Below are 26,463 nucleotides of genomic sequence, written 5' to 3'. Positions count from 1 at the left end.
GAGGGGGGGGGACACATTGTCCAGCAGGGAGGACAGCTTGGCGGCCATTCTCCTGTCTCCCACCACCTCCACAGGGTCCAGAGGACTCCCCAGGACAGAGCAGGCCTTCCTTATCTGTCTGTTCAGTCTCTTCCTGTCAGCAGCTGAGATGCTGCAGCCCCAGCTGATGCCCCCACAGAGTCAAAGAAGGTCTGAAGGAGTGCCCCCTCCACCCCTAAAGACCTCTGTCTCCTCAGCAGAAAGAGTCTGCTCTGTCCCTTCTTTTAGAGAGCAGCAGAGTTATCGGACCGGTCCAGTTTGTAGTTCAGATGAACACCCAGGTACTTTCACAATCTCTATGTCCACTCCCTGGAGGGGGGGGGGGGGGGGGGGGGGGGGAGTGTTGGCACCGTCTGAAATCCAACACCAGCTCCTGGGTCTTCCCTGCGTTGAGCTGGAGGTGGTTCCTCCGGCACCAGAGGATGACGTCCTGCGTCAGCTCCCTGTACTCCCTGTCGTCCTCGTTGGAGATGAGCCGACGATGGCGGAGTCGTCAGAGAACTTCAGCAGGAGACAGGTCGGCGTGTTGTGGGGGAGTCTGCAGTGTAGAGGGTGAGGAGAAACGGTAACAGGAACCAGGAGGTGAGGTGGTGAGGTGGTGAGGTGGTGATCCCCCCCCCCCTCCCCGGGAGAGCTTTTAGCATTAGTATCCTGATCGGTCTTTGGGTGTATAACTGAGTTTTGATTGGTTCTTGGGTGTATAACTGAGTTCTGATTGGTTCTTGGGTGTATAACTGAGTTCTGATTGGTTCTTGGGTGTATAACTGAGTTCTGATTGGTTCTTGGGTGTATAACTGAGTTCTGATTGGTTCTTGGGTGTATAAAGATGTTCTGATTGGTCCTCAGGTGTGACGTCGTTCGGGGTTGGTTGTGGACGCCCTCTGAAGCCAGGTGTGTACGCTAGAGTGTCGGCCTTCACCTCCTGGATCGCACAGACCCGCAGATCCTCTCCTTAATAATGTTCCTAATGCTTTTATTTTGAGTGATTAACTCTGTAGTCTGTGTCATCATGGTTTCATGTTGTGACTTTGATGGATTATTAATAAAGTTTACATTTTTACATGTTATAAGGTTCATTAAATATACTGTATCTTAATTCAAATATATAATAATCAGTTTAGTATTAAATAAACACAAACCTGGATCAGTATGACGTCACGTGTTTCATTTACCTGTCAGAGAGGGTTCTGTAAGGCTCTGAACAGACTGCTGTCCATCATGGATACCACCCTCTCCACCTGCAGCTGGAAGGACAGGGAGCTCCTTCTCCAACAGACTGCTCCAGCTCCGCTGTCACAAGGACAGGTTCAGGAGAACCTTCCTGCCCTCTGCAATAACTCTGTACTATAACCCCCTCTCTCTCTCTCTCTCGCTCTCTCTGAGTGGATCGGTGAGTATAGCGGAGAGTGGTGATTATCGGTTTCGTAACTTTTCAAACCCTTTTAAACATTTGTTTCTCTCACTGGGTGATTGTGTATAACTTTGTGCATCACGTCACCGAATTGTGGTGGGTTTGTTTGGTGGGTTTGGTGGGTTTGTTTGGTGGGTTTGTTTGGTGGCACTGGTGATTTGTTTGCCAGGCGGCTGCTACCGCAGCCTCTCGGCGCGGCATGGCGTCTCGTGGCAGCAGCTCCGGGTTGGAGAAGCTGACTCGTCAGCACGCCGTCAAGCTCTCTCCACCTGGCGGTGTTTCGGTAGAGGAGTGTAGTTTGGCTGTGGGTGCTGTGGTGGGATATGGCAGGGTGAAATCTGCCTCACGGATGAACAGTGCGGTGGTTATTTTCTTAGACAGCACTGAGAAAGCTAACCAGCTGGTGGAGAGCGGGATAGTGGTTAAAGGGACGCTGCTACCCCTTGCCACTCCCGCGAGAAAAGTGGTAATATCGAATGTACCCCCGTTTCTGCGGAACGAGTTATTGGAGAGAGAGTTGGCTCGGCACGGGCAGCTTGTGTCTCCAATAAAAATGATCCCCCTCGGCTGCAAGTCTCCGCACCTTAAGCACGTGGTTTCTTTCAGGAGACAGGTGCTTATGATCCTAAAGAAGGATGAGGGGGAACTCAACTTGGTTCTTAGTTTTCGTATTGACGATTTCGCCTACACTGTTCATGTCACGTCTGATACGCTGGGCGGGTCCGGGTCCGGTTCCGGCTGCCGCTGCTCCGGCGGCGGGTCCGCCTGTCGTTGTGACGGTAGCGGAGGCGCCTGTCGCTTCTCCCGTCGCTGTGGTGGGTCCTGGGAACGCTGCGGAGGGGGCGGGGCCGGCTGTCGCTTCACTCAGTAACTCACTCGGGGACAGTGGGCACACCGCAGCCAGGGTGGTTGAATCTGTTTTGGAGGAAGTCATCATGGATGAGGATTTGCTGAAATTACCGATTAAAAGAAAAAGTGCAGAGGTGTGCTGTTAAATTAAGGATTGCAGCTTCATCCTGCGTTGCACTCGGAGAGATATATTTGATGCAGAGACGGTGAACTGTTTAGCTCTTAGGCATGGTTTATTGTACCCTTCGCTCAGCCGAGCTAACTTGGAATACAACACAGATCAGGACAAGTGCATGAAGTGAAGACACCCTCATTTGCATATGATGAAACCTACACATTTACACTTTAGTGCCCCACAGTGGTACAACAATAACACTGCATCCTCCTGTCAACTTCAGCACAGAATAGACACAATCTACAGTGTTGTGCCAGTTCACAGCTTTTCTGAACTAGTTCAAGTTCAGTTCATACATGCTCAAAGTGAACAGTTCACGTTCAAAGTTCACAATTTTAATTCTGAACTAGTTCAAAGTTCAGTTCATTTCACTTTTTTCGTGAGATATTCAAATAAATACTTTTGTTCACACTACGAGCTAGAAATCACTATACGTTCTTTGAAACTGTTCATTGTAGACATTTGCTCATAACACTGCTATTGTGGGTTTCTTAACAGGTGCTGAAACTTGTAGCAATACAGACAAGATAGACCAGTTCTATACTTAGTGCAATGAAATCTACTAGCATTCAATTAAATAAAGAATATATAATATGAAATATGAATATATTATTTGATATATATGATATTATATATACCTATGTGTGTGTATGAAATGAGCAAAACTCTTGAATTGCATTCACACTGGATGGATGTTTTAATTCAATGTGCCGTTTCAAATTCGAGAAGGACGTTGTCGATGTCCTAACTTGTTTTTGCTGCGCAGGTGGACACATCTTACACAGGAAGGAAAGATTTTTGCCGTCGGGGTCTTGGTTTGCAAGAGTGTAAAATTGTTTTAAATGTTCGTGAGGAGAATCGGAGTCCGTCTCCGTGCCATCACTTCCACTAGCCATCTTGTTTTGGTTTTTTTTAAATCGCAGCGCTTTCTCTCACTCTCGTCATTGGTCTCTGTATCTCTCTATCTCTCTCTCTCGAGCCTCCAGCCCTCCGCGCTCTCGGCGTTGCTATGCCTAAGCCGCTCTGCTGCAATTCATCATGGGTAACGTCGTGCGGAAGCCAGTACGTTTCAACTATTCAACTCAACTATTCTCAGCCGGACACTACGTTGCCCGCAATGCATTGCGCATACAGTGCCAAAACTATCTCTGCGTTGATACATGATTTAAGCGGCACCTACAGAAGGGAGGAACTTTCTCTCTCGTTGCGTTTCAAAAGAGAAAACAGATGTCACTCAGTTTTCAATGGAAAACAAATGCCAACGTTCATTTATAGTGATGTCTGCCGTTCATGACACATAATGTGAACTAATTCACGTTCAAGTTCTTTATTGAAAAATGTGTTGCGTTCAGTTCAACGTTCACGAAAAAATGAGCGTGTTCAATGAACGCGTTCTTTTGAACTCGTTCATGCACAACACTGACAATCTATATACATAAATCTCAACTGAGGACATAAACATCCAGCTTAACACCCCCACTTGTACTCAGGTTGCTATACTCCAAACATTTTAAACAGAGAAACAACAAAAAGGAAATGTGGACCTCCTCACACATTTTAAACTCCAAAAACGAGTCCTGCAAACTTCTTCAGTTTCATTTTAGATACAGGTTTTGTCATTATATCTGCCACCATTTCTTCAGTAGGGCAGTACACCAGAGTTACTCTTCCATCATTCACAGTTGATCTTATGAAGTGGTACTTTATGTCCACGTGCTTACACCGCTGTCTGCTTACCGGGTTTTTGGCAAGGGCGATTGTTCCTTGATTGTCCTCACATACTACTGTTTGTGTATATTTGTAATCATCGATACCCTCCATTAACTGCTCTAGATATATACACTCTTGTATAGTTGAGGCCAGAGTCATGTATTCAGCCTCACAGGTGGAAAGTGCCACTGTAGGCTGCTTCCTACTCTTCCATGAGACTAAAGAACTGTTCTTACTGAGGCTTACACAGTATCCTGTGGTACTCCGCCTGTCGGTGGCATCAGCTGCCCAATCAGCATCGCTGTAGGCTAGTAGGCCTAGCTTCTCACTGTAATTTCTTCTGAAACACAACTCTTCCTCTGTAGTGCCTCTGAGGTATCTTAACATGTGTTTCACAGTTACCCACTGCTCCTCTGTAGGCTCAGCAAAATATTGTGATAGTTTGCTTACAACAAAGCTTGAATCTGGCCTTGTACATGTGGTCAGGTATACAAGGCTGCCTACGGCCTCTCTGTACATCCTGACATCATCCATTTTTACAGCATTTTCTGTATAGTCAAGTTTTTGATCACAGGGTGTTTCTCTGGGTTTACAGTTTTGCATGTTAAACCTCTCCAGTATCTTGTTGACATACTTTTCCTGTGGCATCTTTACACATCCATCAGACTGTTTGAAATCGATACCGAGGAAGTGTTTGAGCCTGCCTAAATCTTTCATCTTACATTTTTCAGAGAGCATCTCTTTCACTTCCTTCAGTATTGTGTCATTGCTAGCTGCAATTATCAGATCATTGACCCAGATGACTATTATTACCTTCCCATCTTTGGTCTCTTTGGCATAGACACAGTGGTCTGCTGGGTTCTGTGCAAAATCATCTTCAGTTAAACAATCATGCAAAATCCTATTCCAGTTTCTACCGGATTGTTTCAGACCATACAGAGATTTTTCTAGTTTACATACTAGACTTTCACCTCTTTCTTTATAACCTTCTGGCTGATCGATATAGATTTCATAATCTCTAGGAGCGTGTAAGTACGCGGTTTTTACATCCATCTGATGCAGTAGCAAATCCTCCTGTGCTGCTTTCTGTAACAACACTCTTACGCTTGTCAAGTTGGCTGTGCGAGAAAAAGTCTCTCCATAGTCAATTCCCATCCTTTGGCTATAGCCCTTGGCTACAAACCTTGCTTTGTACTTGTCCGTTCCCTCAATATGACTTTTGATAGAGTAAACCCATTTACCCCCACTGTCTTTTTGCCTTTTGGCAGATTTGTCAGGGTAAATGTGTTGTTGTCGTTTAATGACTGGATTTAGGGTGCTGCACTTGTCACTATTCTTACCTTCAGTGTGCAAATAATACAACCTGTTGTACACATGAATGTTAAACCTGGTACCATCTTTGTGTATCAAGGCGTCTTTGTCCTGTTTGAAAACGACCGTGGCTCCACTGACGTTTGGGCATCAGGTCAGTCCGAGTGACCGGCCTCCTGCTGAGTGGGTGGAAACAGCAGCTCAGCGACCCAGAACTGGCACTGGCTGTTGCTTTCTGTAACGGACTTACTGAACCAAACGAAGATGACTCTTTTCCAGAGATACTTTGTGTTCCTGACGTCACATGTGATAGTTTTCTGTTAAGGTTTAATAATGTCACTGATTTTAAGTTTAGCACCATGTCCAACAAAAGGATGTATTCTTTAATGACCAAAGTGTTAAACCAGAGCAGACTGCAGGGCCGAGTGGACACCCGGTGGAGAGCCCACCTGGCCCTGACTGAGACTCAGAGGCCTGAGTGGAGAGCGCTTTACAAGCCCCCGCTGACAAAGAGGCTGGGGGATCTACAGTGGAGGATTCTGCACGGCGCGGTTGCTGTCAATGCCTTTGTCTCAGTGATCAACCCGGCTGTTTCTGACACCTGTCCGTTCTGTGACCAAAGGGAAACCATCTTCCACTGTTTCTCAGAATGTGATCGACTCCTTTGTCTCTTCCAGTTACTGACCCAGATGTTTGTTTTGTTTGGTGAGGTTTTTCCCCCCAAGTGTTTATCCTTGGTTACAGGTACACCCAGAGACAAAAGGTGAAATGTCAGCTCCTGAATTTTTTGTTGGGCCAGGCCAAAATGGCCCTCTACCTCAGCAGGAGAAATAAAGTTGAGGACTCGATGGCCTGTGATGCTGTGCTGATCTTTAAATGAATGGTGAGAGCGAGGGTCAAAACTGATTTCAGTTATTTTCGTCTGACAGAAAATGTGGGGGAGTTTCAGAACATGTGGTGCGCAGGCTGCGGAAGTTCAACATGGACTCCAGGATACTCTGCAACTTCTATAGGTGCACCATCGAGAGTATCCTGACTGGCTGCATCACCGCCTGGTATGGCAGTTGCACCGCCCTCAACCGTAAGACTCTACAGAGGGTGGGTCTGCTGCCGTCTGGCAGACGGTACCGCAGCATCCGGACCAAGACCACCAGACTCAGAGACAGTTTTATACCACAGGCTATAAGACTGCTGAACTCCTGAGCTCTGTGAATGTCTACTCACATCTGTTTATAGTACACACACACACACACACACACACACACACACACACACACACATACACACACACACACACACACATACATATATATATATATATATATTATACACATCTGCCATACACATCTTTTGACGTCCCCGGTGGTTTTTTTAAGGGTTTTTTTAAGTACCGTTTTAATTTTCCCCAAGTTCCCCCCCAACCAAAAAGGGGGGATCCCAAAAACCCAAATTTTTCCGCCTCAGGGCCGGTGACACCCGGGTGGGGAAACCCCACCCGGGGACTTGGGCCCGAGGGTGGGGGAGAAGCTTTTCCCAAGGTGGCAAAAAGGTGGGGGTTTCATGGAGGATTCTAAAACCGGGGGGCGGTTTTCCGGGAAACCCCCTTAACCCCCATTAATCCCCGGCTGTTTGCCTCCTTCCCGGTTTTCTTGTAACCCCCAAAGGAAAACCCCCCCCCTCGGGTTTTCCTTTCCAATTTTAAAACTCTTCCTTGTCTCTTTCCCGGGTTATACCCTTTTTTTTTTGTAAAGGTTTTTTGTTTTTTTGTTTCCAACCCCAGACGGTTTTTTTGTTTTTTACTTTTTTTTTTTTTTTTTGGGCCCCCCCCCACCTTTACAAGAAATTAAAGTTTGGGCTTTTTGTTTTGGGCCGTTGCTTTGGCCCCGCCTTTGTTGGGGCAGGGTTTTTTCCCCCCCGGGGTTTCCCCCTTTTTTCCTCTGCCCTTTTTGGGGGAGTTCCCCCCAAACCCCCCTTGGCCCCCGTGCCCCCCCGGGAACCCCCAAAAAAACCCGGGAACTCTTTCCCCTTCAAGGCCCCCACCAATCCACCCCAAAACCCCCCTTAACCCCCCTTTCCCCCCCCCCCTTTCTCAATTTTTTCCTCTGCGAAGGGAACCCCACCTCCCGGCCCCCCCGATTCCCAAACATTTCCCGGCTAAAAAGATGGCTTCCCTACTCTTGTAAATTCCTTCCCCCACCCCCCCCTTTTCCCCAGCCCCAAACCCCCCTCCCCCACCAACCCCCCACCCACGCCCACCCCCCACACCACCCCACCACCTATAATTTTAAATTTTTACACCCACCCAATTTTTTTTCCCATCTTTTTTTTTATTACCCCCCACCCCCCAAAACCCTTAATTTCTTATTTTTTTTTTATTTTTTATCATTACATTTTTGGGGTTTAAAAATTTTGGGTTGCCCATTTTTTCCCCTTTAACGGTGGGTTTTAAAATTTCTTTCAATGATTTCCCCCAATTTTTTTTTATTTTTTTTTTCCCCTTTTTTTAACCTGCCCCAAAACCCAAGGGCCAATTTTTTATCCCATTATTTTGGGGTGGTTTTTCCTTTTTTTTAAAATTTTTGGTCCTTGGGGGCCGCCCCCAAACCCCAAAGTTTCCAAAGGAGAGTTCCTGGTTGTTAACCTTCCTGGGGCTTTTACCTGTTAGGGGGAGGGAAAAGGTACCACAGGTTTCCCCCCGGGGCCACAGGCTGAGGGAAAATTTAAAACAGCCTCCCCTAAAAACCCTTTTTCTTCTGGGGAAATGTCCAACCCTCGAAAAAACTGGGCAACTTTCCTACAGGGGGCAAATTTAACGGGGCATTAAGACCTGTAATTTTGGGTTTTTCCCGGGGAGAAAATTTTCCCGACCCCCCGAAACCGGGCCCCGCCATTCCCACAACGGGTTCTCCTTTCACCCAGGGCCGACAATAAATCGAAGGGAAAGCAAAGGGGGTCCCGCTTCATGATCCCAAAAACAAAATGGTTCCCAAAGTGGAGATCAATTTTTTTTCGGGCCCGGGTTTCTCTCCCCCCTAAAAGCAAAATCATATCGGATGCCCCCTTTTTTTTCTGCCGAAATTCACCCTCTGTTTGCAAAAAACCCGTTTTATGATTTTTTGCCCCCACGCTGACAACAAAAAACAGGGGCCCGAGGAGCCCGTATGGATTTTTTTTTGACAGGACAAAAACTTCTCCCCCGAGGGCCCCATTTAAAATTTTGGCCGGGAAATTTTAAAAAGCCCAAAATTAAGGAAAAACCTGCCGAAATAAATATCAGCACGTCAGCGGCCCCACCGCGGGGTTTAAATACCCTGGACCATGTTTACACTCCTTTCCGGGATGGAAAAAAAGCCCCCCCCCGCCCCCCCCTTTGGCAATCGACCACAACTTCTTTTTCTTCTCTCCCCTTACCGGCAGAGACGAAAAAGGGGCCCCACCTTTACCAAAGGCGTGCCCGCGGGGGCCAGCAGTCTGACTCTGCCTCCGCCACTGGCCTTTTCATCACGGAATGGTGTGGGTTTTAGAGGACGATAAAAACACACCACGCCGCGGGCATTCTTTCTACAAACGGCAAATGCAACGATGGGCGTCGGGGGGCCCCGGGTTACGTACGGAACCCTTCCCAAATGGGAAACCCCGGACCAAACCGAGGGTCCACTAAAATTTTGCACGGCCCTGCCACAAAAAAACGGCGGGTTTTATGAGTACAGGGAATCCAGGGGGATCAAATTTCCGGGGAAACTAATTTCAGTGCGAAAAAACAATAAAAGGGACAAGGGGGGTTTTTAAATACAACTCCCCGCCAAAATAAATTTTTTGGGCTAAAACAAAATACAAAAAAGGGCAACAGTTGCTTTAAATTCGCATCTCTCCCAAAAAAACTAACACATTTTAAGCCCCGCTTTGAAACCCCCGGGGTGGGAGGGAAACCAAAAGGGCCCCGGATCCCTGCTCACTGGGTTTTTAAACCCTCAGATTTTTTAGACTCTGGGAAAAGGGTCAACCACCAGGGGTCCAGGCCTAAAGGGATCCCGGGCCCTTCCCTCAAGGGGTGTGCCCTTCAGCGGCAGATGTGTTCCAGAAAATTTTCAAAAGGGCACTGCTCCACTGTAGTCCCCCACAAGCGGGGAAAAGGGGTCCCTTCCTTGTCCCCCCCCCAAAAAGACAAAACCCAAACTCCTCAAAAACTAAGCCCAAATTGGGACTCCCCTTTCCCCAAAATCATTAATGCTTTGAGGGTTATCCAAAAATTTTAATCCCCTCCTTCCCCCCCCGACTCACCCGGACCCCCCTGCATTTCCAAAAGACAAACCGGGCCACCGATGATGCCATCTCCCCCACCCTCCAAAACTCCCCTTCCCAACCCCGGAAACCCGAGGGAAAACTTTTGCAAGCTGTTCATTGCCCACCCGTTCCCCAACCCAAAAACCATTGTGCCCTCCCAACCCCACCCTTAACCAGGGACCCTTTGGGGGCAACACGCCCCTGTGCTAAAACTGGGGCCTGAAAGGGGAATCTCAGCAGTCATGGGGGAAAAATCACTTCCCCCACCTTTACCCTCAAAACCGGGGCCCCCGGGGGGTTTTGCCAAACCCCCCCTCCTCTACCCCTGTTTACCCAAGATTTCGGGGCCCCACCCCAGCTCCAAAAACCCCCATCATCAAGTTTGCAAAGACACGACCCTCAAAAACGCCCCCGAACACAGACGGCGACAAGGCGTACGGGGGGGAAGTCAAAGCCCTGACATCTTTGGGTCCCCCGGACAACAACCTCCATCTCAAAGTCACAAAACAAAAGGGGCTGATTGTGGGGCTACAGGGGAAAAGGCAAAAAGAACACACACCCCCCATCACCAACCCGGGCCCTTTAGAAAGTCAGCACTTCAGTTCCCCGGGGTTTTTAAAATCATGAGGACCAAAAACAACCCTCACACCCCGGGCCCTATCCAAGACGGGTCGACAGCGGCCTTCTCCTCCGCAGGGCCTGCGGGAAATTCAACATGGGAAATCCAATACCCCTGCCAACTTTCTACAAAAGGCACCCTCGAATTTCCTTAACTTCCCCATCACCCCCTTTATTGGCCCTTTCCCCCCCCCTCAACCTAAACTCAACAAAGGGGGTGAAACGCTCAGCAAAATCACCAACGGACTCCCCCCATGGGGACCTCTACACCCAGCGGTGAGGAAAAGCCCTAATATTTAAAACCCCCCTCCCCCCCAACAATCTTTCGTCCTGGGGCCGTCTGGGAACGGAAAACCCCCTCCACAACCAAACCCAAAACCCCCAACTCAAAAACATTTTATTATCCCCACCCATAAACTACGAACCCAAAATTTTGAATGTCTACTCCCCAAAAATTTTTTATACACACATACATATAAATTATAAATTATAAAAAAATCTTTTTCCCTACCATAATTTAAAATTTAAAAATTTTCAAAAATTTTAATTTTTATAAATTCCCCATATCCCTGTTTTTATTAAGTACCCCATATTATATATTTACCCCTACTCCCTTTTTAAAAAATTTTTTTACTTTTTTAATTAAATTTTTTGCAAATTAGTTTATAATTTCAAAACCCCCAAATAAAAAGTTTGTAAATTAAAATCTCAAAAGCTTCCCAAATGTTATTTAATTTTTCACAACCTCAAACTTTAGTTTTTTATTGTAAATATTCTTTCCCCTTTTCACTATTTAAATTTTTCTTTTCACCAATTTGATTTTTGGGGGGACAGGACATAAGATTTCAAGCCAACTATACCTGTACTGCTGTGCATATGACCAAAAACCTTAAACCTTTAAAAATGCTTTTGGTTTTTTACTAAATGATGCTGGTTTTTTTATCAATTCCTAAAATTAAGTTTTTTAATTGATTTTTTTTTCCCAAAATTGGGGGGTTTTTAATTTTTTTTTGAATAAAAGTTTTTGGGGAAAAAATTTTAAAATCTCTCTTTTTCCCTCTCGTGCGGGAAAAGAGGCCCGGGCAAAAACCCAAAAACCCCAAACCCAAAATTAAAAGCCGGTTTCCCGCAATCGGGTTTAAAAACTTATCAGAATTAAAGAAAGAAAAAGGTTTTTCCCCCCAAATGAAAGGGAAAAAGGCCGAAGGGGGGGGGGGGGGAATTTTCTAAAAGAGAAACATCTAGAGGAAAGCAAATCAAAACACTTAGAAGGGGAAAAAGAAAAAAGAAAAAGAGAGGGGACCCCAAAGAGAACTAAAAAAAAAGAAAGAAGCATAGAGAAGAAATAAGAAGAGAAAAAGAGAGAAAAAAAGATGAAAAGAAAAGGAAAAGGGACATTTTGAAAGAGAAAGAGAGAGAAAGAAAAAAAAGGAAAGAAAAAGGGGAAGAAGCCCGAAGAAACATTAAAAAATGGCCCAAAAGACTCAGTTTTAAACCCTAACTGCCACAACAGGGGACTGTTTTAAAGTCTTAAAAAACACTTAATGTGACTTTTTAATTTGAAACAAGACCAAAGCGTACGGCTGCTCCCAAATCCGGAAATGAAGGGGGGGGGAAAATTCTCCCTTTTAAAAAGGGGGCACAAAACCCCCACACTCAGAAGAAGAAAAGAAGAAGAGAAGAAGAAAGAAGAAGAAGAATAAGAAGAAGATGAAGAAGAAGAGCGCACAGTCAGCAGAGTTAGCAGGTGAGAGGCTAGAGAATTGAACTATCTTTGTTTTTATTGATGTTTTTCTCTTTATGATTCAACAACAGACATTTGAGGAGCTTTCCTACAGGAAGTGTGTGTTAGCTCAGCTGTTAGCAGGTTAGCTTAGCAGCGAGGCTGAGTGTTAGCTCTGTTAATAATATATATCTGAGGGATTTAAAGACGCAGGGAGAACAGCGAAGAAACCAATAATTCAGAATAATATATCAAAGTTAATCTGTGGATGGGGGCTTCTAGAAATCCCTTTAATTATCACTTTAAAACTAAAAGATGTTCAGAGTCTCCAGCACTGATCTGAGCTGGGTCAGTACAGCACCACTAACAGAGGCTCCCTCACTCTACTGACAAGGGGCTGTGCCACCACTCTGACAGGAGGTCCACATCACTGACAGGAGGTCCACATCACTGACAGGGGGTCTACACCACTAACAGGGGGTCTACACCACTAACAGGGGCTCCACATCACTGACAGGGGCTCCACATCACTGACAGGGGCTCCACACCACTGACAGGGGGTCAACACCACTAACTGGGGGTCTACACCACTAACAGGGGCTCCACATCACTGACAGGTGGTCTACACCACTAACACGGGGTCTACACCACTAACAGGGGCTCCACATCACTGACAGGGGCTCCACCTCACTGACAGGGGCTCCACATCACTGACAGGGGCTTCACCTCACTGACAGGTGGTCCACACCACTAACAGGGGGTCTACACCACTAACAGGGGCCCCACATCACTGACAGGGGCCCCACATCACTGACAGGGGGTCTACACCACTAACAGGGGCCCCACATCACTGACAGGGGCCCCACATCACTGACAGGGTCTTCACCTCACTGACAGGGGCTCCACCTCACTAACAGGGGCTCCACATCACTGACAGGGGCTTCACCTTACTGACAGGTGGTCCAGACCACTGACAGGGGGTCCAGACCACTGACAGGGGGTCCAGACCACTGACAGGGGTCCACCTCACTGACAGGGGTCCACCTCTCTGACAGGGGGTCCAGACCACTGACAGGGGTCCACCTCTCTGACAGGGGGTCCAGACCACTGATAGGGGTCCACCCCACTGGCCAGAAGCCAGATGCGGGGGGTGGTTCTCTGGCGGGCGTTTTTTCATATTTGAGGTTTCTCTGAAACAGATTGTAGACTAAGGAGAATCCTGCTAGCTGCTAATGCTAGCTGCTAATGCGAACTGCTATGTGCTGCAGAGATCCAACATGAACAGAGGAGCAGCTGCACCCAGAGAGGAGGAGGAGGAAGAAGAGGAGGAGAGGAAGCATCAGGAGGAGGAGGAGGAGGGTTTCTACGACTGCCAGGAGACTCTGGAGCCTTCAGAGAGGAGAGGAGGAGGAGGAGGAGAGGATCAGACAGACAGGCTGCAGGAGGAGCAGGGAGACAGGCTGCAGAGAGACCAGCTGCAGGAGGAGCAGGGAGAGAGGCTGCAGACAGACCAGCTGCACGAGGAGCTGCAGGAGGAGCAGACCGACAGGCTGCAGGGGGAGGAGTTGGAGTTTGACGATGACTCCCTGAGGGAGGAGGAGCAGCAGCTGACGGAGAAGCAGAGAGAGGTAACTCCTGTTCACTCCTGTGAGGAGTTCAGGTGCTGCTGTAAATACGGGAGATTAACACTCCTCTGTTTCAGAGCCGTCAGCAGGAGAGCCTTACTCTGAAGGAGGCAGGAAACGCACACTTCAAAGCTGGAGGTACGGGAGACAACACTAGCATAACCAGTAAAACTAGTGTTCCAGCATATAACCAGTATGTCCTGTGCTCCTCAGACTGGGAGGAGGCGCAACGCTGCTACACGGAGGCGCTGTGTTTGTGTCCAGTCAGTTTCAGCAGAGAGAGATCCGTGCTGTTCTCCAACAGAGCTGCTGCAAGACTGCACCTGGTAACTAGCTACGTGCTAACTGCACCTGGTAACTAGCTACGTGCTAACTGCACCTGGTAACTAGCAACATGTTAACTGCACCTGGTAACTAGCTACGTGCTAACTGCACCTGGTAACTAGCTACGTGCTAACTGCACCTGGTAACTAGCTACGTGCTAACTGCACCTGGTAACTAGCAACATGTTAACTGCACCTGGTAACTAGCTACGTGTTAACTGCACCTGGTAACTAGCTACGTGCTAACTGCACCTGGTAACTAGCTACGTGCTAACTGCACCTGGTAACTAGCAACATGTTAACTGCACCTGGTAACTTGCTACGTGCTAACTGCACCTGGTAACTTGCTACATGCTAACTGCACCTGGTAACTAGCTACATGCTAACTGCACCTGGTAACTAGCTACATGCTAACTGCACCTGGTAACTAGCTACATGCTAACTTTACCTGGTAACTAGCTACGTGCTAACTGCACCTGGTAACTTGCTACATGCTAACTGCACCTGGTAACAAGCTACATGCTAACTGCACCTGGTAACTAGCTACGTGCTAACTGCACCTGGTAACTAGCTACATGCTAACTGCACCTGGTAACTTGCTACATGTTAACTGCACCTGGTAACTTGCTACATGCTAACTGCACCTGGTAACAAGCTACATGCTAACTGCACCTGGTAACTAGCTACATGCTAACTGCACCTGGTAACTAGCAACATGTTAACTGCACCTGGTAACAAGCTACATGCTAACTGCACCTGGTAACTAGCTACATGCTAACTGCACCTGGTAACTAGCAACATGTTAACGGCACCTGGTAACTAGCTACATGCTAACTGCACCTGGTAACTTGCTACATGCTTACTGCACCTGGTAACTAGCTGCATGCTAACTGCACCTGGTAACTAGCTACATGCTAACTGCACCTGGTAACTAGCTACATGCTAACTGCACCTGGTAACTAGCTACATGCTAACTGCACCTGGTAACTAGCTACATGCTAACTGGTAACTAGCTACATGCTAACTGGTAACTAGCTCGTGCTAACTGCACCTGGTAACTAGCTACATGCTAACTGGTAACTAGCTACATGCTAACTGGTAACTAGCTCGTGCTAACTGCACCTGGTAACTAGCTACATGCTAACTGCACCTGGTAACTAGCTACATGCTAACTGGTAACTAGCTACATGCTAACTGGTAACTAGCTCGTGCTAACTGCACCTGGTAACTAGCTACATGCTAACTGCACCTGGTAACTAGCTACATGCTAACTGCACCTGGTAACTAGCTACATGCTAACAGCACCTGGTAACTAACTACATGCTAACTGCACCTGGTTACTAGCTACATGCTAACTGGTAACTGGCTACATGCTAACTGCACGTAGTAACCAGCTACATGCTAACACCAGGCTAACACCAGGCGGCAGGCCAACGTGCGAATCGATGCTAACTGTCTCTCTCTCAGGATCTGAAGGATAAGGCGATCTCAGACTGCACCAGAGGTGAGTGATGAATTCATTATTTACCTGCTAACAGAGGAGGTCTCTGATTGGTTGCTAATTGGTTGCCTGTGGTTGTCCTAGCCATCGATCTGAATCCTGACTATGTGCGGGCGCTGTTGAGGAGGGCCGAGCTTCAGGAGCAAACAGAGAAACTGGACGAGGCGTTTGAGGACTACAAGAGAGTCCTGGAGCTTGACCCCAACCAGAGCGCCGCCCGGAGCGCCTGCATGGTGAGTCCAAGAACCTGAAAACAACGCTAGTGCATACCACGTGTACTGGGAAGTTGGAATGTACGAGTGGGTTAGTGGTTGCTTACAACGGCTAACCCCAGGTGCTGCTAAAGGCCTGCTAACAACGGCTAACCCCAGGTGCTGCTAAAGGCCTGCTAACAACGGCTAACCCCAGGTGCTGCTAAAGGCCTGCTAACAACGGCTAACCCCAGGTCTTGGGGCTTAAACTTTTCCTTTTGTATATCAATGACATATGTGAGATATCAAAGATACTACAGTTTGTGTTGTTTGCAGATGACACCAATTTCTTTAGTTCAGGGGATGATTTAAAGGTTTTAGCAGAAAGCATTGTAAATGAAATGGCCAAACTTAAAATATGGTTTGATGAAAATAAGTTATCTTTAAATTTGAACAAATGAAGTTTATGGTTTTAAAAAAAAGGGTGAAAAAGTTTCACAGTCAATAGATAGAGTTTGTATTGAAAGAGAGTCTGAATTTAGGTTCTTGGGTGTGACAATGGATGACACATTGACATGGAAGTCACATATAGCACACGTAAAAAAGAAGGTGTCAAAGAATATCTCTGTTTAGAATAAAGCAAAGTCTGTGTTAGATTACAAGGCAATAAGAATTCTATTCTGCTCACTGGTTTTGCCATATTTTATCTATTGTGTGGAAGTGTGGGGCAACACGTACATGAGTAATATAAATCCATTGTTTATGTTACAGAAAGGAGCAGTACGAATTATTCATAAAGTGGACTTCAGAGAACACACAAATAGTCAGGACTTTTGAAACTTAAGGATTTAGTTGAGTTCCAGACACTACAAGTTATTTTCAGGGCAAAAAGCAAAGTATTACCAGAACATTTACAAAACCTGTTTGTTTTCAGTTCAGAGGATGAGGAGCAAAGAAGGACATTTCATTTTAAGCATCAGGAAGCACTACTTTAAAGCAGATGTGTATTTCAGTGGTTGGAGTCAAACTGTGGAATTGTCGACAGAATGATTCAAAGGGTTGTATGAATATTTTTCAGTTCAAGAAGATGTTTAAAGAAAGTAACTAAACTTTATGAAGGTTTCAGGTTTCAAGGTTTCAAGGTTTTATTGGTCATATGCACAGCAGATACAGCGTATATGTTGGCAATGAAAATCTTATGTCGCGTGCTCCTCCAACAACTCAACATGCATGGTGCAAAAGATAAATAAAATAGTGCAAAAAGAGAGAAGAATATTTACAATATTAACAATAAAGATTTGAGGATGTGAAATATATACATATTTGGAATACATTGAAAGTATTTAAATACTTTACTCTGTTGAATGAGGAGGTATGGACAGATGCATATATTATGTATAGCAGATGTATATGGCAGATATGTACAATATATAGATATGTGTACTATAAACAGATATGTATGGCAGATGTGTATATATATATATATAGATATGTATGTGTGTACTATAAACAGATGTGAGTAGACATTCACACAGCTCAGGAGTTCAGTAGTCTTATAGCCTGTGGTATAAAACTGTCTCTGAGTCTGGTGGTCTTGGTCCGGATGCTGCGGTACCGTCTGCCAGACGGCAGCAGACAGAACAGATTGTTGCTGGGGTGATGGGGGTCCTTTAATATCCTACCGGCCTTCTTCCTACACCGCTGGGTGTAGAGGTCCTCCATGGATGGCAGCTCCGTCCTGGTGATGTGCTGAGCAGTTTTCACCACCCTCTGTAGAGTCTTACGGTTGAGGGCGGTGCAACTGCCATACCAGGCGGTGATGCAGCCAGTCAGGATACTCTCGATGGTGCACCTGTAGAAGTTGCAGAGTATCCTGGAGTCCATGTTGAACTTCCGCAGCCTGCGGAGGAAGAAGAGCCGCTGTCGAGCCGTCTTGGATATGACCCTGGTGTGATGTGTCCATGTCAGGTCCTCACTGATGTTTACCCCGAGGAACCTGAAGCTGCTGACTCTCTCCACAGGAGTCCCGTCGATGGTGATGGGTGTGTGTGCCTCTCTCTGCCTCTTCCTGTAGTCCACAATCAGCTCCTTTGTTTTGCTGACGTTGAGATGGAGGTTGTTGTCCTGGCACCAAGATGTCAGGGCTCTGACCTCCTCTCTGTACGCCGTCTCGTCGCCGTCTGTGATCAGGCCGATGACGGTCGTGTCGTCAGCAAACTTGATGATGGTGTTGGAGCTGTGTGTGGCCACGCAGTCGTGCGTGAACAGGGAGTAGAGGAGAGGGCTGAGCACACAACCCTGAGGGGCTCCGGTGTTGAGGGTCAAGGTGGAGGATGTGATGTTCCCCATCCGCACTGCCTGGGATCTGCCCGTCAGGAAGCTCATGATCCAGTCACAGAGGGTGCTGTTGAGCCCAAGGTCCCTGAGCTTAATGATGAGCTTGGAGGGCACAATGGTGTTGAATGCTGAACTGTAGTCAATGAACAGCATTCTCACATAAGTGTTCCTCTGGTCCAGGTGGGAGAGGGCAGTGTGGAGGGTGAGGGAGATGGCATCATCCGTGGACCTGTTTGCTCTGTAGGCAAACTGCAGGGGGTCCAGTGAGTCAGGGAGGGAGGAGGTGATAAAAGTTTTGACTAACCGCTCAAAGCACTTCATGATGATGGAGGTGAGTGCAACTGGACGGTAGTCATTGAGGCAGATGGGTTTTGTCTTTTTGGGGACAGGGACAATGATGGACTCTTTAAAACATGTGGGGACTACAGACTGGAGCAGTGACCTATTGAAAATGTCTGTGAACACATCTGCCAGCTGAACTGCACACACCTTGAGAGCACGGCCAGGGATGCCATCAGGTCCCGGAGCCCTGTGTGCGTTGATCCTTTCCAGAGATCTACACACATCTGCACTGGTTAAAACCAGTGAGCAGGGATCCTGGGCCTTTTGTGCCTCCACAGCCGGGGGCTTCTCAAAGCGTGCATAAAATGTGTTCAGTTCATCTGGGAGAGATGCAGACACTTCCTCAGCACCACTCGTTGTCCTTTTGTAGTCTGTTATTGTTTTTAGTCCAGACCACATATTTCTGGCGTTGGAGCCCTTGTAGTTCGACTCCACCTTGTCCCTGTATTGTCTTTTCGCACTGCTAATAGCTCTCCGGAGTGCATACCTGGAATTCCTGTACTCATCCAAATCACCGCCGCTGTGCGCGATGGCCCGTGCTTTAAGTTTAGCTCGGACCTCGCCGTTTATCCAGGGCTTCTCATTTGGGAATGTCCGTACAGTAATCCGCGGCACGACGTCATCGATGCATTTGCCGATGTAGCAAATGACCGCGTCAGTGTGTTTGTTTATATCGTCCTCCTCAAACACACGAAGTGACAGGTAATCTGTTTCCTTAGGTGATTGTGAATTAGTGTACATGTCGAGTGTTTCTTTTCTCACCTTACTGTAAGTGTTTGTTGTAAGTAACTATAATTGACAGACCATCTATTTTGATTGTTTACTTATGTATTGAGTAAGGGGCAGGCAAAATAAGATTTATTCTTCTCCCTGCTCCTTTTCGCTCATGGAATGTGTAAAGAGTTGTTTCGAATGTGAATTGATTTTCTTTTCTTGTTTTTCTTATGTTGTGCACCATCATGAGCGGAACAAATAAAAATGAAAAAAATAAAAATGAACAACGGCTAACCCCAGGCGATGCGAAAGGCCTGCTAACAACGGCTAACCCCAGGCGATGCGAAAGGCCTGCTAACAACGGCTAACCCCAGGCGATGCGAAAGGCCTGCTAACAACGGCTAACCCCAGGCGATGCGAAAGGCATGCTAACAACGGCTAACCCCAGGCGATGCGAAAGGCCTGCTAACAACGGCTAACCCCAGGCGATGCGAAAGGCCTGCTAACAACGGCTAACCCCAGGCGATGCGAAAGGCCTGCTAACAACGGCTAACCCCAGGCGATGCGAAAGGCCTGCTAACAACGGCTAACCCCAGGCGATGCGAAAGGCCTGCTAACAACGGCTAACCCCAGGCGATGCTAAAGGCCTGCTAACAACGGCTAACCCCAGGCGATGCGAAAGGCCTGCTAACAACGGCTAACCCCAGGCGATGCTAAAGGCCTGCTAACAACGGCTAACCCCAGGCGATGCTAAAGGCCTGCTAACAACGGCTTACCCCAGGCGATGCTAAAGCTAGAAACAAGGCGAAGAGTGGCCATCTTTTGTGCTACTGGAGCGCAGTCACTCCCCATCCTGACCCCCGACTTCCATTTCATAACAGCAGCATTAGGGTATAGCTCACAGCTAACTGTCTGCCTGTCTGTCTCTCTGCCTGTCTGTCTCTCAGAGGTTGCCGCAGCAGATTCAGGAGAGGAATGAGAAGCTGAAAGAGGAGATGATGAGTATGTACTGCACCTGAACACACCATCTTAAACGGACAGTACACAGCTTATTAATGCATCACTAATATATTCTAGTCAGAGATGGTTACAGAGCATTTTCACAATAAAAGCACAGAATGAGACACTGCTTTTTCACAATAAAAGCCCAGAATGAGACACTGTTTTTTCACAATAAAAGCCCAGAATGAGACACTGCTTTTTCACAATAAAAGCCCATGTTAATCAGAGATGTCGCTGTGTATGTTTGTGTTCCTCTGACCCGGCTGCAGGTAAACTGAAGGACCTGGGGAACCTAGTTCTGAGGCCGTTTGGACTGTCAACCAACAACTTCCAGATGAACCAGGACACTCAGACCGGATCCTACTCCATCAACTTCATCCAGAACCCCAACAATAACAACAGATGACATCAACACCACAACAACAACAACACATAACATCACCACAACAATGGCAACAAAAGATTGCTTCACCACAACAACATATGACATCATTACAACAACATATGGCATCACCACAACAACATGACATCACCACAACAAAATATGGCATCACCACAACAACATATGGCATCACCACAACAACATATGGCATCACCAAAACAACATCTGACGTCACCACACCACAACAACATCTGACGTCACCACAACAACATCTGGCATCACCACAACAACATCTGACGTCACCACAACAACATCTGACATCACCACAACAACATCTGACATCACCACGACAACATCTGACATCACCACGACAACATCTGACATCACCACAACATCTGACGTCAGTACAACAACATCTGACGTCAGTACAACAACATCTGACATCACCACAACAACATCTGACATCACCACAACAACATCTGACATCACCACAACATCTGACATCAGTACAACAACATCTGACGTCACCACAACAACATCTGAAGTCAGTACAACAACATCTGACATCACCACAACAACATGACATCAGTACAACAACATGACGTCACCACAACAACATCTGACATCAGTACAACAACCTCTGACATCACCACAACAACATCTGACATCAGTACAACAACATCTGACATCAGTACAACAACATCTGACGTCCCCACAACAACATCTGACATCAGTACAACAACATCTGACATCAGTACAAAACCTCTGACGTCAGTACAACAACATCTGACGTCAGTACAACAACCTCTGACGTCAGTACAAAAACCTCTGACGTCAGTACAACAACCTCTGACGTCACCACAACAACATCTGACATCACCACAACATCTGACATCAGTACAACAACATCTGACGTCAGTACAACAACATCTGACGTCAGTACAACAACCTCTGACGTCACCACAACAACCTCTGACGTCACCACAGCAACATCTGCCATCAGTACAACAACCTCTGACATCACCACAACAACATCTGACATCAGTACAACAACATCTGACATCAGTACAACAACATCTGACGTCACCACAACAACATCTGACGTCAGTACAACAACATCTGACATCAGTACAACAAACATCTGACGTCACCACAACAACATCTGACGTCAGTACAACAACATCTGACATCAGTACAACAACATCTGACATCAGTACAACAACATCTGACATCAGTACAACAACCTCTGACATCAGTACAACAACATCTGACATCAGTACAACAACCTCTGACGTCAGTACAACAACATCTGACATCACCACAACAACATCTTACATCAGCACAACAACATCTGACATCAGTACAACAACATCTGACATCACCACAACAACATCTGACATCAGCACAACAACCTCTGACGTCAGTACAACAACATCTGACATCAGTACAACAACCTCTGACGTCAGTACAACAACATCTGACATCACCACAACAACATCTTACATCAGCACAACAACATCTGACATCAGTACAACAACATCTTACATCAGCACAACAACATCTGACATCAGTACAACAACCTCTGACGTCACCACAACAACATCTGACATCAGTACAACAACATCTGACTTCACCACAACAACATCTGACATCAGTACAACAACATCTGACGTCAGTACAACAACCTCTGACGTCAGTACAACAACCTCTGACGTCAGTACAACAACCTCTGACGTCACCACAACAACATCTGACATCACCACAACAACATCTGACATCAGTACAACAACATCTGACGTCAGTACAACAACCTCTGACGTCAGTACAACAACCTCTGACGTCAGTACAACAACCTCTGACGTCAGTACAACAACATCTGACATCACAACAACAACATCTGACATCAGTACAACAACATCTGACATCAGTACAACAACCTCTGACGTCACCACAACAACCTCTGACATCAGTACAACAACATCTGACATCACAACAACAACATCTGACATCAGTACAACAACCTCTGACGTCACCACAACAACCTCTGACATCACAACAACATCATCTGACATCAGTACAACAACCTCTGACGTCACCACAACAACATCTGACATCACCACAACAACATCTGACATCAGTACAAAAACATCTGACATCACAACAACAACATCTGACATCACCACAACAACATCTGACATCACAACAACCTCTGACATCAGTACAACAACATCTGACATCACAACAACAACATCTGACATCACCACAACAACATCTGACATCACAACAACAACATCTGACATCACCACAACAACATCTGACATCAGTACAACAACCTCTGACGTCACCACAACATCACAACAAAAACATCTGACGTCAGTACAACAACATCTGACGTCAGTACAACAACATCTGACGTCACCACAACAACATCTGACATCACCACAACAACATCTGACATCACAACAACAACATCTGACATCACAACAACATCTGACTCATGGTGTGTTTCCGGGGAAATAAAGCGTATTTATTTGTTCACTGTTTGTTGTTGTTTATCAGTTGTTAAAAAATGTTTGGTATCCATGGCATCAGATGCTGCAGGTTAGAGACAATTAGCACGCTGGAACATGTTGGTGTGGTTATTTTAGTTATGAAGTAACCACTTTGTTTATTTAAAAACATGTTGTCCTTCTTTGATGTCCTTCTCGTCTGAAACCAAAACCTTATCTTTTAGGTTTCTGGAGTTAAACTGGAGTTAAACTGGTTATCAACTGGTTATCAACTGGAGTTAAACTGGAGTTAAACTGGAGTTAAACTGGAGTTAAACTGGAGTTAAACTGGAGTTAAACTGGAGTTAAACTGGTTATCAACTGGAGTTAAACTGGAGTTAAACTGGAGTTAAACTGGAGTTAAACTGGAGTTAAACTGGTTATCAACTGGAGTTAAACTGGAGTTAAACTGGTTATCAACTGGAGTTAAACTGGAGTTAAACTGGAGTTAAACTGGTTATAAACTGGAGTTAAACTGGAGTTAAACTGGTTATCAACTGGAGTTAAACTGGAGTTAAACTGGTTAAACTGGAGTTAAACTGGAGTTAAACTGGAGTTAACTGGAGTTAAACTGGAGTTAAACTGGAGTTAAACTGGAGTTAAACTGGAGTTAAACTGGAGTTAAACTGGAGTTAAACTGGAGTTAAACTGGAGTTAAACTGGAGTTAAACTGGTTATCAACTGGTTATCAACTGGAGTTAAACTGGAGTTAAACTGGAGTTAAACTGGAGTTAAACTGGAGTTAAACTGGAGTTAACTGGAGTTAACTGGAGTTAAACTGGAGTTAACTCCAGTTTAACTCCAGTTAACTCCAGTTAAACTGGAGTTAAACTGGAGTTAAACTGGTTATCAACTGGAGTTAAACTGGAGTTAACTGGAGTTAAACTGGAGTTAAACTGGAGTTAAACTGGAGTTAACTGGAGTTAAACTGGAGTTAACTGGAGTTAAACTGGAGTTAAACTGGTTATCAACTGGAGTTAAACTGGAGTTAAACTGGAGTTAAACTGGAGTTAACTGGAGTTAAACTGGAGTTAACTGGAGTTAAACTGGAGTTAAACTGGTTATCAACTGGAGTTAAACTGGAGTTAAACTGGAGTTAAACTGGAGTTAACTGGAGTTAAACTGGAGTTAACTGGAGTTAAACTGGTTATCAACTGGAGTTAAACTGGAGTTAAACTGGTTATCAACTGGAGTTAAACTGGAGTTAAACTGGTTATCAACTGGAGTTAAACTGGAGTTAAACTGGTTATCAACTGGAGTTAACTGGAGTTAAACTGGAGTTAACTGGAGTTAAACTGGAGTTAAACTGGAGTTAACTGGAGTTAAACTGGAGTTAAACTGGAGTTAAACTGGAGTTATTCTGGAGTTAACTGGAGTTAACTGGTTATCAACTGGAGTTAAACTGGTTATCAACTGGAGTTAAACTGGAGTTAAACTGGTTATCAACTGGAGTTAAACTGGAGTTAAACTGGAGTTAAACTGGAGTTAAACTGGTTATCAACTGGAGTTAAACTGGAGTTAACTGGAGTTAAACTGGTTATCAACTGGAGTTAAACTGGAGTTAAACTGGTTATCAACTGGAGCTATTTTGGAGTTAAACTGGAGTTAAACTGGTTATCAACTAGAGTTATTCTGGAGTTAAACTGGAGTTAAACTGGTTATCAACTGGAGTTAAACTGGAGTTAAACTGGTTATCAACTGGAGTTATTTTGGAGTTAAACTGGAGTTAAACTGGTTATCAACTGGAGTTAAACTGGAGTTAACTGGAGTTAAACTGGTTATCAACTGGAGTTATTCTGGAGTTAAACTGGAGTTAAACTGGTTATCAACTGGAGCTATTTTGGAGTTAAACTGGAGTTAAACTGGTTATCAACTGGAGTTATTCTGGAGTTAAACTGGAGTTAAACTGGTTATTAACTGGAGTTCAACTGGAGTTAAACTGGGTATCAACTGGAGTTATTCTGGAGTTAAACTGGAGTTAAACTGGTTATTAACTGGAGTTAAACTGGAGTTAACTGGAGTTAAACTGGTTATCAACTGGAGTTATTCTGGAGTTAAACTGGAGTTAAACTGGTTATCAACTGGAGTTCAACTGGAGTTAAACTGGGTATCAACTGGAGTTATTCTGGAGTTAAACTGGAGTTAAACTGGTTATTAACTGGAGTTAAACTGGAGTTAACTGGAGTTAAACTGGTTATCAACTGGAGTTATTCTGGAGTTAAACTGGAGTTATTCTGTAGTTATTCTTGAGTTATTCTGGAGTTAAACTGGAGTTATACTGGAGTTAAACTGGAGTTAAACTGGAGTTATTCTGGAGTTATTCTGGAGTTAAACTGGAGTTAAACTGGTTATCAACTGGAGTTATTCTGGAGTTATTCTTGAGTTATTCTGGAGTTAAACTGGAGTTATTCTGGAGTTATTCTGGAGTTAAACTGGAGTTATTCTTGAGTTAAACTGGAGTTATACTGGAGTTAACTGGAGTTAAACTGGAGTTATTCTGGAGTTATTCTGGAGTTAAACTGGAGTTATTCTGGAGTTAAACTGGAGTTAAACTGGAGTTATTCTGGAGTTAAACTGGAGTTAAACTGGAGTTATTCTGGAGTTATTCTGGAGTTAAACTGGAGTTATCCTTGAGTTAGACTGGAGTTATACTGGAGTTATTCTGGAGTTAAACTGGAGTTATTCTGGAGTTATTCTGGAGTTAAACTGGAGTTATTCTGGAGTTATTCTGGAGTTATACTGGAGTTAAACTGGAGTTATCCTTGAGTTAGACTGGAGTTAAACTGGAGTTATTCTGGAGTTAAACTGGAGTTATTCTGGAGTTATTCTGGAGTTAAACTGGAGTTATTCTGGAGTTATTCTGGAGTTATACTGGAGTTATTCTGGAGTTATTCTGGAGTTAAACTGGAGTTATTCTGGAGTTAAACTGGAGTTATTCTGGAGTTATTCTGGAGTTAAACTGGAGTTATTCTGGAGTTATTCTGGAGTTATTCTGGAGTTAAACTGGAATTATACTGGAGTTATTCTGGAGTTATTCTGGAGTTAAACTGGAGTTATCCTTGAGTTAGACTGGAGTTGTACAGTCTATGTAGTACTAAATATACTGGAGTTAGTATTTAAAGGTCTCCTATTATGTTATATTTGAACCGTATATTGTAGGGCTGTGGATATAATTCATACACCACTCTATTGGGACGATAGATTGGGACATGTCTCGTGGGACGTTGCCAGAAGTTCAATGTAAAGTCATCCCACATTTCGGTTGTGACGTCATATTGGCAGCAAATCTGGATCAGCTCATTTGTACCCCCGTTTTTAGAGTTGTGGGTAAGGAGGAAAAGAGAGAGGGTTGTATTTGCGGACACTTTGTGAGTCTC

The 26,463-nt window shown here is 45.3% G+C and overlaps 2 protein-coding genes across 4 annotated transcripts in view; both read left to right on the top strand.

The window, feature by feature from the left end:
* The window catches only part of tmprss15 (transmembrane serine protease 15), a 17,771-nt gene extending 16,590 nt beyond the window's left edge, over positions 1–1,181 (top strand). Inside the window, 1 exon segment of the mRNA XM_063894527.1 lies at positions 886–1,181. Within this exon segment, the coding sequence (XP_063750597.1) occupies positions 886–995 (110 nt within the window). The 3' untranslated portion in view covers positions 996–1,181.
* A 10,927-nt stretch (positions 1,182–12,108) lies between these two features.
* On the top strand, positions 12,109–23,075 carry ttc1 (tetratricopeptide repeat domain 1). Of its 3 annotated transcripts, XM_063895064.1 has the most exons (8): positions 12,109–12,144; positions 13,389–13,748; positions 13,823–13,883; positions 13,959–14,071; positions 15,536–15,572; positions 15,654–15,802; positions 20,101–20,155; positions 20,425–21,120. In XM_063895064.1, the coding sequence occupies exons 2-8, from the start codon at positions 13,398–13,400 to the stop codon at positions 20,559–20,561; spliced, it is 903 nt and encodes a 300-aa protein (XP_063751134.1). In that variant the 5' UTR covers positions 12,109–12,144; positions 13,389–13,397; the 3' UTR covers positions 20,562–21,120. The 3 variants fall into 3 exon arrangements, with proteins under 3 accessions (XP_063751134.1, XP_063751133.1, XP_063751132.1); XM_063895063.1 differs by lacking the exon at positions 12,109–12,144 and having other exon boundaries at positions 12,529–13,748; XM_063895062.1 differs by lacking the exons at positions 12,109–12,144; positions 13,389–13,748; positions 13,823–13,883; ... (1 more) ...; positions 15,536–15,572; positions 15,654–15,802 and adding an exon at positions 18,969–19,141 and having other exon boundaries at positions 20,425–23,075.
* The last annotated feature ends 3,388 nt before the right edge of the window (positions 23,076–26,463 follow it).

The sequence above is a fragment of the Eleginops maclovinus genome, chromosome 11 (genome assembly GCF_036324505.1).
Source record: "Eleginops maclovinus isolate JMC-PN-2008 ecotype Puerto Natales chromosome 11, JC_Emac_rtc_rv5, whole genome shotgun sequence".
In the NCBI taxonomy this organism is placed as follows: domain Eukaryota; kingdom Metazoa; phylum Chordata; class Actinopteri; order Perciformes; family Eleginopidae; genus Eleginops; species Eleginops maclovinus.
The sequence above is the reverse complement of the archived record's forward strand: the minus strand, read 5'-3'. Positions and strand labels throughout refer to the sequence as shown.